The 12,905-nt window shown below is 40.1% G+C and overlaps 2 protein-coding genes across 4 annotated transcripts in view; both read right to left on the bottom strand.

Annotated features, from left to right (window-relative positions):
• LOC144659582 (putative methyltransferase-like protein 24) overlaps positions 1 to 12,905 on the bottom strand; it is a 33,281-nt gene that overhangs the window by 12,599 nt on the left and 7,777 nt on the right. Inside the window, exons 1-2 of one of the 3 annotated variants that reach the window (XM_078520049.1) lie at positions 1,737 to 2,178; positions 942 to 1,002 (exon numbers count right to left, since the gene is read on the bottom strand). The exons of 1 other annotated variant lie outside the window; for it this stretch is intronic. In XM_078520049.1, the coding sequence (XP_078376175.1) occupies positions 942 to 1,002; positions 1,737 to 1,835 (160 nt within the window). In that variant the 5' untranslated portion in view covers positions 1,836 to 2,178. Of the gene's footprint in view, positions 1 to 941; positions 1,003 to 1,736; positions 2,179 to 12,905 lie in introns of those variants that run through there. One more of the 3 variants, XM_078520050.1, reaches the window with a different exon arrangement.
• On the bottom strand, positions 5,354 to 6,712 carry LOC144659776 (actin-binding Rho-activating protein-like). The gene is made up of 2 exons (XM_078520279.1): positions 6,585 to 6,712; positions 5,354 to 5,749 (listed from the first exon to the last, which is right to left on the bottom strand). The coding sequence occupies exon 2, from the start codon at positions 5,743 to 5,745 to the stop codon at positions 5,371 to 5,373; it is 375 nt and encodes a 124-aa protein (XP_078376405.1). The 5' UTR covers positions 5,746 to 5,749; positions 6,585 to 6,712; the 3' UTR covers positions 5,354 to 5,370.

The following is a 12,905-nucleotide window of genomic DNA, read 5'->3' as shown; positions in this document are numbered from 1 at the left end:
AAAGTGACGTAGAAGAGGTTATCAGCTAAAATGTTCACATGGTTGACGTCCGAGCTTAGCTGCGGTTAGCTCTTGTATAAGACATTGAGGCTTATTGTGAACATATGTCAGCGATCATGCCAGTTACTGTGACAAAAATGTTCGCTTTGGTTTTCCATTCGCTAAGATATGTTACTGGCTTCAAAAAATTCCTTCAATGTGCTGTTGTCAAATCAAAACAATCTGCTTTGTATTTGACCAATAAGGAGAACTGAAAACGTGAAAACGTGACTTGACTTAACGCGCGTTTTCCCGCACTAGGCAGCGATTGCACGTTTTTACGTCAAAATCTGATTGGCTTATTGTGCTTTTTCTATTCGCTGTGATTGGCTAGATGTGAGTAGGAAACCTAATGACAGTCGTCAAATCAAGACCAAACTAACTGCATTTAGTCAATCGCAGCACTGAAACATTTATAATGCATTGAACCAATCACACCAAAGGCAACGCAGCACTTGGCAAGCGCGGGAAAACCTGTAAACGACGGCGGCAAGCGTGTGAACTGAATGTATGCAAGCGCGGGAAAACGTCAAGCCAGTGAAATAATGATTGGCTTAATTAGCTCACTTCTGATTGGCTGAAAAAAAGAAAGAATCTTGGTTGTGATTGGTCACAGTTTTGTTTGTTTTTAAACCAGTTAAAAAAGGCTGTAAGGCGAACAAACAAAACGAATGCAAACACATAGTCAGAATCGAGAACCACGAATGGCCTTTTTTATTCATTGCCATTTCATTTTCTTGCAAGGCATTCTCGTCAAAGTAAAACATTCTAAACCGCAAGCAACCCGATTTATTTACAACAAACGGAAGCTTGCAAAAACAAGTCTTTGCTTTTTACACCTTTCATCGCCTCTCAAATTTTACGCCATACAATTTATTTCTTGTGTTGACCCTCACACTTACCAGTAGTCCCTTCGGTGGTTCTTCTTGTCTCATAAACATTCTCATTAAAAAAGATGTGGACCTGTTTAAAGTAATAAAGCAAAAGCCAGGCAATGTCGTCTATTTTTATAAAAAGCTTGATTTCAAGAAGCCGAAAATATACTTAAGTATAAATTCTTCCGGCCATTGAAAATTCAAGCTGAGAATTAATCACTGGGTTGTAAAATAAACATAATTAATTCACCCTCTTTTCCGGCTTTCAGGTCATAATGCTTTTGGCTAAGAGATTTTCGTACCGGATTATCCTCCGATATAACCGTCGCATTAAGAGGCTGTTTATTTACAAAACGACTCAGTAAATTGGTATTAATTTGTCTAGTTGAGGTTAAAAACAGATAACTAACTTAAAATAGCCTTAAATTCCTTTGATAAATTGGGTAGGTTTCAATACCACGCCATGCTAATTAGAAAACTGAGAAACAACCCACATTTTTTGAGCAATGGCCTAAAACGTAGGCTTGAATAAATTGCCTCATAAATTGGTATCATTACTCGTAAAATTGATAGTACATTCGTAATTAATTCTGCTGGAACATTGCGATTCTTCTGGTCGGTCCTGCACGTTTAAATATCAACTTCTCTAAACTTCAGTGAATTTCGCAATTAAGTCCAGGCCCAGCCGAACGACATGGAACGATTATTGTACTTGAGCATAATTTTTTCCGTAGAAGAAACCCAAGTCAAGCCCAACTTCTGAAAGCACACAACAAGGCAAAGGTTATGGAGAAAGTCTTGAAAAAGATCATTGACACTTACCACCCTGGGGGGAGGGGCTAGTAACAAGGTTATGACTGCAATGGACACCACGACACTACCCACTATCCAACGATGACGACGATATCGCTCAAGAAACATGCTGCAAGGCAAATAAAATAGTAAAAATAAGAAAACGTGCAGTAACTAATCAAGAACGGCAAATCTAAACCAATTGTGACTTGGCTTAAGCGCGTTTTTCCGTGTTTTATGACCAAGGGTAAAATTGAACCACAACAGATATGTAAATCTATAATAATTTAAAGTGACACTGTTTTTGGTAGATCTTTGAAAAGTCAACACTCCGAATTCGAAATCTAATACATGAAGACAGTATTTCCTACTAAGTTGATCATATTTCTTATTCTCACCGATTTTTGTTAGACATTGCACCCTTATTGTAGGTCAAAATTACTTGTTGATCATTGTTGTAACAGGACCGCGAGACTTTTGGCATAGACGAGGCAAGATCGGTGATCGCCGATCAGGCGCGAGCCGCGAATTTTGAAATTTAGATGCACTAACGCTATTTTCAGTATTTTTACAAGGTTTTTCTTCTGAAAAGTCAATCTTGTTCAACTCTGGATTATTTTCCTAACTAAACATTTTCTTTTTTCGGTAATTTTTGGTGTAACTCTAGAAGAGTCAAGCGCCTCGTCTTGCCTCTTGCTCGGTACGGCCCTGTTGTAACCAAATGGTACAATAAGCGAGCTACCGCCCTGGCTGTTCAAGGCTTAGTGTTCAGCTGTACATGTGGCACAACCAACATAGGTCAGGGCAAGAAAGATACAGTTATATATGTACAGCACGGTGTTACGGTTTATAAAAACAAATATAAAGCCAAACCAGCCGTAACATTAGAGTCTGGCCAAGCTTCTTGTAAAGATTTCGTTAACTTAAAGTTTTAACTTCGACAATTTGTCATCTCACCACATGGAGCGTTTGATGTTATTTTTAAAGTCACAACAAAGCTCCTTAAAATTACGAAAAACACAAACAATATAAAAACAATCAACTGTTATCCACTTACCTTGAAATATTTTGGAGGAAACCACGGTCTATAAACCATTCATTTCGGTTTCTAATGTATTTCGGCCACGTAAAACACGAAATCCCAACTGCATTCGATTTTGTTAGCCGCTACCGAAGCCCCCACGTTTTCCCTCTCCCCGAAATAACACGTCTAATGCTATTTCGCATAAGCTTTTGGCTCCGACCAGAAATATTCACAAATCCTTCTTCCAGAAAAGTAGCTTCGAGCAGTCAGTGGAAAGTCTTTAGCCAGCCCCAACGTAAAACCTTATAAGCGACAATGTTAGTAAAACCTGTGGAATTTTATCCTGTCTTTTGTTTAAAGTAAATTGACACCTGTAGCCTTACAGTCGCAAACAAAGAAAATAAAACGAAACCAGCAGATATTCAGTCGGTGGTTTACCAACAGATATTGAGAATAAAGGAAATGTTGCATAAAATATAGCAGCAGGCTGGAATATGAACCGATTTGCTCTTGCTCTTTTTCCGTAAGTTACACGCTGTAAAACGTAAGGACATTTTATTAACGGCGGAATTAAAATGTGATTTTCTTGTCAATTTTTGATTAAAAGTTATTATATTGTCAAAAACACAAAAAGGTCGACCCGCCTTCTTCAAACGCTTGCATCTGTTGAATCTGCAACCGATACCTTTTCTTTGTCTGAAAGACATCAAGTGCTCCGCTGCGCGCTTTAAAGGGTCTTAAAAGTTAAAAAGACAACTCCTACTCAAACCGTGAAATGAGAAAACGTTTAACTTGCAAGAAAGACTACTATCACGACGAACATATGCGAGGCCCTGTATTGGGGGGGGGGGGGGGGGGGGGGGGGGGGGCTTAATGTCCCCCGTCTGAATTTCATAGCTTTTCACGTGAGTCCGGAATGCATAACACAAAAAAATGCATTTTCGTAATTCTGTCGCCCGAATATTTCCTATTCTCGGATCTCTCAATTAGATTTGTTGGCAAAGAGTGAGATTTTGCCTCTGATCTGGGACAGCGTAGCTGTTTTTTGTGACGCCGAAAGAGTCACCTTCCTAGGGGGGTCTGGGGACATGCTCCCCCAGAAAATTTTGAAAAACTGAAGTAGCTAAGATGTGATTTCCTTTATTCTGAGCGGGTATTAAGAGAACATGGTGTGAATTATTTTCAGAATGATGGATCATTATCACTCACTCACTGCCCATTGTGCCCACTGGCACGTAGGGCAGCAATGGATCATTATGTAGTCACTTAACTTTAGCATGCCTGCGTAAGATTGCATTCGTTCAACGCACGAGAATGGTCTTTACAAAGTACAAGGCAAATGGAAAGATGGAACATAGGGTAAATCTGCAAAGGCTTTTTTGCCTACAAGCCGCTTAAAAAAGCGCCAATGTCGCTGTCGATTTTTTTTTCTTTGTCGCTGTCGTAATTTCACGGGAGCATCTCGTCGTTCGTCGTCATTTCAGCTCCTTCATGTCGCCGATTCAGAGCCGTGTCGCCCGTCGGAATTTACCCTAACAGGCCCTCATATGCACGAATCTCCTCAAATACCCACTAACCACAAAAATGATTGGGGCGGGTGTTAGTAGGATGGGTGGCGAGGAGTGAGAACTGCCAACTAATACTAGTCGGGAGAAGGGAGATTTTTACCAGGAATCTGGAGACTCGAAAATTTTCACCACAACCTACATGTAGAAATAAAATAAGAAAAAGAAAACGACTGAAAACTTTTTTCTCTTTCTCATTCTCGAAACAAACTAAAAGTCTGCATAAGAGCCTAGTGGCCCATCAGGCCGGAGCTTACCGTATCCCGGTTTCCGTGTGCACCGCGCCTCCCATGAATGAAACAAACTATTGACAGTTTAATAATCCCTAAAACGTTTGAATATTCTTATTTTTGGGGACGTTGCAAATTAATACCATTTTTATAAGAACCTATTTAGCCTGACAAATTTGGAAACAGGTTCTTATTTTCTCAAATTGATTAAAAATGATTACTTTTGGGAAATAAGTTTGGACAAAGCATTAATGTGCATGTTATCATGTCATATTCTTAATGATTATTGCTTCATTTTTACATAAGCACTTATGTGGTATGCAAATTTTATTTAATTTTATATTGCTTTTGGTTAACATACCCCTCCCTTCACAAGGTCTTGCAAATTGTGCAAGTCATATATTTTAGTGATACTTAAGTATCTTGACTTTTAGGCCCTCTTTTGTGTTGGCCAATGTTCAGTGCTTTGCACCAGGGCATGTTCATAACTATATTTATACCATGCAATAGAAAATACAGCCAATCAGAATACAGGAAAGCCGTTGTATATTCGACGGTATTCAACCCAACCTTCCCATAGTGCGCTGCGACTGTATTCTCGACGAAATTTAGTAAGCGTATTTTCTATGGCATGGTATAAAATAGTTACACAACACTTTCTCGTGGTATACTATGGAATATCCCACTTGTCACTTGTATTTTCTTGGCATACACACTCGCCTAAAGGCTCGTGTGTATACTGAGAAAATACAAGTGACTCGTGGGATATTCCATAGTATACCACTCGAAAGCGTTGCATAACTAGTATATATACCACATATTTATACACCTAGTAAATAATTTCTTTATTTAGCACGGATGTTCCAATATTCATCAGAGTCATTTTCAACCTCTTCAGGCATGTGCAATAATGTGATCATGACGTCATCATCTCTTCTTTGGAATAACATTTCGCCCTCAAAGTGAACCAAGTTCTGTTTCCGCGCCCGGAGTAACATTCCCACCAGTTTGTTTGATATTCTGGTGTATCTTTCAAACAAGCGACCAAACGTGACGCTGACAGTACCATCGGGTTGTTCGTCACCCATTTGTAAAATTACTTTGCATAAATCCTTTACTTCTTGGCTGATGTGGGCACCAGCGAATCTTCCACGAGTTTCAGTTTTGGATCCTGCTACTGGGCGGCCATATTCTCTGCTATGCCTGGGAGGCGCTGCCATTTGCCTAACAGGTTGTAAAAATACACCTTATTCACACTAATGCACCTATCAATAGGTCTGAGGGGAAGGGGGGAAGGTCAGGCTAACCACAGGAATTTGGATCGTGCGTATGTCCCCAGGTTAGGAATTTGGATCGTACGTGATGTCCCCAGGGCAGGGATTTTGGTCGTACATGATGTCCCCAGGGTAGGGATTTTGATCATACATGATGTCCCCGGGGTAGGGATTTTGATCGTACGTGATGTCCCCAGGGTAGGGATTTTGATCGTACATGATGTCCCCAGGGTAGGGATTTTGATCATTCATGATGTCCCCAGGGTAGGGATTTTGATATCGTACGTGATGTCCCCAGGGTAGGGATTTTGATCGTATGTGATCCCCTGCAACAAGGTTTAAACGACATCTGACCACCATCCCTTGCCCCCGGGGGTGGGGAATTTGCCTTTTTAAAAACAAATGTCAAAAACCCCACACCATGCTCGACCCCCCCCCCCCCCCCCCAACTCCCTTCCTTCGGGCTTAACATTGATGGGTGCATAACTTCGACATGGACAAAATGAAAATGTGTAAAATCACGGGATATAATATGGTCAACGCAATTTTATACAAAAGACAATTAGCCAGTTGTTCCCTTAATACACCGTTCTAGTTTAAAGGAACACAATAGGGAAAATAAGATACCATTAGAAACATTACAATGTAACAGATTGCTGCGTATTCTTGGGTATTGCTTCTCAAAGAGCTTCAAGTCTGTTTTCTGGCTCGAACGTTCACGACATTGGACTCACCCTCTCAAATAACAAACACAAGCCATCCTTACTTACTCACGATCTACTCACCTTTCCTAGCAATGTTTGAAGCACTTTAGGTGAAGCCCCGTCCTTAGAGAAATCTGGAACAGAACAGAACCATATAACTGTCCGCCATCTTTGTTTTTGTCCCTTTTTGGCTTGTCACGCAAAAAACTGCGTGACCTAACTCGTTCTCAGTCCTTCGCTCGGGTGCGCAGTGAAAGATTAGAAGGGGAGAGAACTTTGCGCGCGGAAATGGAGATGTTCACTGATTTCATTTTACAAACATCATTCCAATTCCCAGGCATCAGCTTTTAAAATTTTAATCGTGTTATGCACTCAAAGTTTTTTGCAATCTATCCGCAGCCTAAATCTTCAGCCTTCACTGGTAATTTTTTTTTCTAAACATTCTTTTAGGTTCCAAATAATTCTACTGTAATCAAATACCAATACTTATTAGCGCATATCTTTCTTGCATTTAGTTGTCCATGTTTTATTTTCTACTTTTGGTTTTATATATGTAAGTGATGCTATACATTTGTGTAATACGTTAACATATTTTCCCGTGCTTGGCACTAGTCACAATGGGGTGCCACGCTTGCAGTCGATTGCATGTTTTTGCGTTGAATTGTTGCCTCGCTGGTTCGCTTCTCTCGTCGAAAAAACATGAGAACCTAAAGAACCTTTAAAGTGGGCAACACAACTGACACGGAATAAACTAAGGTTTTGCATGTTTCTGTTTGATCATACACATATACAGGAACCCTGACTTATAACAGTTTTGTGCGGCATTCTAACAGCGCCGTAACCCCGGACCTTAGGCATAGACGAGGCAAGATCTTCTTAGGAGATTCTGGGGACATGCCCTCCAGATAATTTGGAAATCTAGAATCTCTGAAACACTTTTTTATACACTTTTTATAAGGTATTTCTTGAAAAATCAAACTTGTTCAACTGGGGATTAATTCTTCACTAAGCATATATTGTTTTCAATTTTGGTGTTAAATCCAGTCGTGCTTCGTTTTGCCTCTCGTCACGGCCCTGTTCTGATTTTCAGATAGCATGTTTTATCAACGTTTAATTACTGTTTTGAAATCCATTTTCTAGACGTTTATTGACTCCAGCGTGCACTCATTTTCTTACTTCGCTTTGAAATGAAGCTTTTAGTAAATCTTTTGGCACGCTGACCACTGTACACTGAATATGCGCTGCAGCTCGAGGCATATCCTTTTCCATTTTCCACTCGTTCGATTCTGCTGAGTAACTCTCCACACTTTTGAAACTCTCGCCAGCAAAACTTCCTCCATACACGTAGACCCTCCCTCTTACGGTGGCTACACCTGCGGCGAATCTTGGGATATGCATACTGGCTATTTCGGTCCAGACCCTTGTACGCGTGTCGTACATTTCACAGGTGCTCAGTGCATTCTGCCCGAGAATATCAGTACTTCCACCGATCACGAGAATTTTATTTTCGATGGCAACGCAGCAAGCGAAAGCTCTGGCAGTGTTAAGAGAAGCTATTGCATCCCAGCGATTCTCTGTCGGATAGTACATCTCGGCGGTGTTTAAAAATTCGCCATTTTCTTGCAGCCCACCCAGCGCAAACACGTGAGTTTTGTCAGCGACCGCGCAAAGCGCACATCGACTTGTGCCTAGCGGAGCGACCATTTCCCAAACGTCCGTTTCGGGAATGTATTTCTGAACATCTTTCAGTGCGTTATTGTCACTGCCACCGACAACATATAGACACCCAGAATGCACTGCAACCCCTGGCAATGCTGTGCGTTTCTTTAAACTCGCCACGCGGGACCATGTGTTTGTTTTCACGTCGAACCTTTCAACAGCAGACGTGGCGTCGCTGAAAACTTGCTTAGTATCGTCATAGAAGCCTCCCATGATATACACAAAGCCATTACACTCGGCCATTCCGTGACCCCAGCGTTTGCTGTGAGGCGAATCTTCTGTTTCAGTCAAAACAGGGGCAAGCTGATACCAAATATGGTCATGCGTGTCGTAACAAAGAGTCGAAGAGCTGGAATCTTGTAGGTAGAGTCCGCCACAAGATATAACTAGCTGAATATCTCGCTGAAGGCATTTTCTCGGCTTGAAGGGTGGGGTCGTCTCGACGCTTTCTGGCGACATCAAAGAAACTACTTTCATAGCATTGAGAAGAGTTTCAATACATGATCTGTTGACTTTGACAAGTTCTTCGCCTCCAACGTTTGTATGAAGGTAATATTTGGACACGGATGTCAACCGAATGTGTTGAAAAAGCCGGGAAAAGTGAATGCCTCGAGTTTTAGCGTCGTGTTTGACCCAGTTAAGCGTCGCTTCATAAACATCTTCTTCTCGCTCGATCACAATATTATCATCAGAAATGAACTCTTCTATTTGCACAGAACTGAGCCTCAAGAAAGCTTCTGTTTTCGACACATGCTTGAAATTTTCGTTGATGAAGTCCTTCGAAGCTTTTCTCAATTCGGAACAGTGGTTTTTATCCGCAAATTGAAAAGTTCGCACGCAGTTTTCTAGATTAAGTTCGTTCTGCAGAAACTCGCAGCCTAAATCCTTGAGTCGTACGAGGTCCAAAATAATGGCGGCTCTGATTAAACCTTGGACATTAGTTGTGGTTAGCTGTACAAACCCAGTGTACAAATATTGTAGTAGTTCTTCAGTGACGCTCAGCGAAACTTCAGGAATGGTCACAGAAACTTGCGATTTCTTTTTCTTGTGGCCTTGTTGTTCGAAGAGTTTGTGAAAGTACGAGCTGCTAGCAGCCAGGATATTTCGGTGGGCGTGAAAGTTCTTTCCTTCGACTATTAACGTAGCGTCACAGTAGATTTGGTCCTTCCGAAAATTGTTTAAAGTTCTGGCCAAGTTTCCAGAATAAGATGACGATTCCTTTTCTTCTTGAGCCATTTTAAGAGGCATTAGTTTTCAGGCGCAATGTTTTCCGCAGAGCTTGAAGTTAGTGCTTGTAAATTCAGATCTTGGCCGAGCGGGTAATGTTCACCAAACGATGCCAATCAAATAAATAACTTCACAATGCTTTGTCGAAAAAGTAATTACGTTTGTAATTAAATGTTTAACAAAGTTGCTCGTAAGATGAATTCCTTTTTAATATTTTTTATCTCTGTGAAAAGGAGTTGTAAACATTAATTTCAATCTAAGTGGTCACCCCTGTTTGATATTTTGCCCAGAAAGTTTTTATTAGCTGTCATAATTCTTCTTCAAGTAGAAACTTTAACAGATTAGTTCTTAGAATGACAGTCACATTAATCCCCCCGATATTTTTTACTGAACAAGGAAATGAATATCTAGTGTCTAGTTGTTCCAAGTATTTATTTATCCACACGAGTGGATTATACAAAAGTCTTTGTTTCAAAAAAGTAATTAATTTCTGTGTTGACACAAGCAGACAAACAGCTCACGCGTGAAGACCGAGACGTGACTTGTTGTAATCTTCTGGGGCAGAAGTAAAAAACGCCAGCAATTAAAAGCTTATAATACTCTAAAGTTGGTTAATGTACGTCAGTCTTTAAACCCTGAAAAGAAGAATATTACAGTAACAATAGCACTTATTTGCCGTACTTTAACCGCCATTGTTCGGTGTAAAGTGTTTTGTACTTCTGGACTCTATCATTTTATTTTTGAGCCATTAGTTTACTCAAATAAGCAATGCAAAAGGTGTGCCCACATAGAAAAGGCATCACGTTATTCGTCATTTATCTTAACAGCCTAAGTTTTGAACAAACGGGACAGTTCACTTTAAATGTTTCTTCCGTCGGAGTTTTTAACTAAAAATTGCAGGTCCGCGAAGCGTGCAAAGTGAAGTGCTCTCATTTGTATTTCAATGAATTGCACCGTATCCAACAAATAAATATTTGTGCTAGCCAACCGAGGGGCAAAAACAACGGCGCAGGTATTTTGAATTAGTTTGGCCACTTATAGATTAAACCTTAATTTTACTCAATGATCTTACAGATAGTTTGAATTTTTTTTCGTCTTTTTAAAAGCCACCAGCGACCACCAATAGACCACTAAAGTTTGCCTCAATTTTTCTAATTTCAAATCATTCGCAAAGGTACATTAACATTATAACCGCAAAGGAATTGAAAAACATTGGGTTTCACAAGGCATTGTGCTGCATTAAAGTATCTCCTTGCAAGACTAAGATATTTTCTGGGCCTTTCTTGTAGCAGCTTAAAGTATTTGCGTCATAGGCAACTACAAAATTCCATTCTTTTTCAAACTATCAGTAAAGTAGCTACGAATCCGTAGTTCAAGTTAATAATGCGTCAAACATAAAGATTTGGGTTATTTATTCTTCAGACGCAGGCTAAATTTCTCGGCTCAAGAAGAAGTGATCGAAAATATCTATCGATATCTAACTGGACTTTTCGTTTGTCCCCAGAAAACTTGCCTGACCTGAAACGAGTCGAGTGCTTCATGGCAGAAGTCCACGTACAGAATAACTTGTCGCAGCTCAGCGCCATTTACGACACTCTAATCACTCTTTACCTTAAAAGAGTATTAAAACTAAGCCAAAACAGAAACAAAGAAGTCTGGGAACTGCGAGCGTCTGGAAAGTGTTCGGCGGAATTTCGTTGTTGTTTATACAGTAAGACTGACTGAGAGACATTCTTTTCATTGTTAGCTCAGAAATTCTTAATATCGCAGTACGTTTCGCAGTACGTTGTATTGTTAATAAAGTTCAGTCATTTTTAGGGGAACAAAGGTTTTTTCCTATCGACAGTTTCTTTATTATATTGGATGGTTCGTTCTTCTCGCCCCATACCGCTCTCGAAAAAACAAACGATGGCCTGCCGCCTGGAAGGCGTGGCCCAACACTGCGCGTGAGAAGAAAAAGCAATTCGTCTCGGATTGTAAAAGAAAATTAACATGTGTGGCCCTTTTTTTCCTGTTAATTGTTTCGAATTTAACCCTTAAACTTCCAGGGTCAGACCTTGATTCAGTTAAAGCGGTTCTAGCTTATAAATCTGCCGGGTTAAAATCCTAGCGTGTGATTATTAGAAGCTATTTAAAAAGCGTTGTTCGTGCATTCTTGTGGTACTTTTTATTATGCTGTAAAATGCGGTTTCATTATTATTTTTTTCAAGTCTTATGTGATCATTGCAATGAAAGCTATTGAGCAGTTCTTTCATGTGGTTATGTTTATTATGCTGTACAAGGTGGTTCTAACTTTTACGTTTGTGGATGAAACCCTAGTATGTCACCATTTAAATGAAAGTCATTGAACAAGACTTTCATGCGACACTGTTCAGTTTTTTTAACTTTGCACTTACACGCAATTAGCTTAAGAAAAGGGTCCAAATTTCACAAGGAAACTATCCGGTTGGTTAAAAAATCATATTTTCATCGGCTTCCAATTAATCAAGTGGGGTCATAGGAGCGTCCAATTAATCGATTAGAAAGAAAACAGTTCTCACTGAGTTCTGTCACTGACACAAACCAAACCACGCCAGGTGCGTGTTTAAAGACATTTAAACAGGAAAATTTCTTAGTCTGTTTTGATTCTCTTACAAGTTTAACAAGGAACTAGGGAATCTTCATTTGCGCATTTCAGTTCTGCTCAATTCAAGGGAGTACTTCGCTAGCTCATTCATTTGCCGATTAACTTCCAAATCCCAGGTTCCAAATTCGTATATGTCATATGTGTTGGCCGAATACAATGTCCAATTTGTCTTTATTTTCGAAATGCCCATATTTCTACTTTTGCTTTAAAGCGTTTATGGTGTTTATCACATATGAGACTGAGATGACACAAAGGCGCCACGTTTATCATTGTTGCAATCAAAATAGAATCTTAGCGATCCACGTTTTACACACAAGTCTGGTCTGATGGATCGAACAAGCGCGAAAAGTGCTGTCGATTAATTTAGCAAGGAGCCATTGCGACGTGCTAATTGTGAGCAGTGTTTTACAATCGATTGTTATCGTAGAATGCTTTCAAGTTAAATTAGATTACAGGAGTTCACAGAAATGTCCTTAGATTTATTGCAGCCCGGAGTGATTCTTCAACACCCAAATATGATACTCATAAAATTTGACCCTTTGAAAACATGATATAAAGTGCTTGTATATGTGATATGATATTTACCAGGGAAATTAGGCCTATCGATTGATTGAACAGGGCGGGCCCCAGATGGCGAGATCGCGCTTAAACATACGACAGGTGCCTTGGGAACGCACTTTCGATGGCGAAAAAACCGCTTTTAAGCCCGCATTTGTTGAGAGAAATTGTTCAAAGGACAAATTAAGGGTGCTAGCAGCAAGATGGAGTATATTTCTCCTCGTTTCCGCAGCGCGTGTCCCATTCATCACGCTTGTCAAATCCGTTTATCG

This window comes from Oculina patagonica, chromosome 7 (genome assembly GCF_052425735.1).
Source record: "Oculina patagonica isolate OP01 chromosome 7, crgOcupat, whole genome shotgun sequence".
Taxonomy (NCBI): domain Eukaryota; kingdom Metazoa; phylum Cnidaria; class Anthozoa; order Scleractinia; family Oculinidae; genus Oculina; species Oculina patagonica.
This window is presented reverse-complemented; position numbering and strand designations above follow the sequence as displayed.

Coding starts and splice junctions, on each gene's coding strand:
- LOC144659776 (XM_078520279.1), bottom strand. CDS start 5,745: ATGGCAGCGCCTCCCAGGCATAGCAGAGAATATGGCCGCCCAGTAGCA.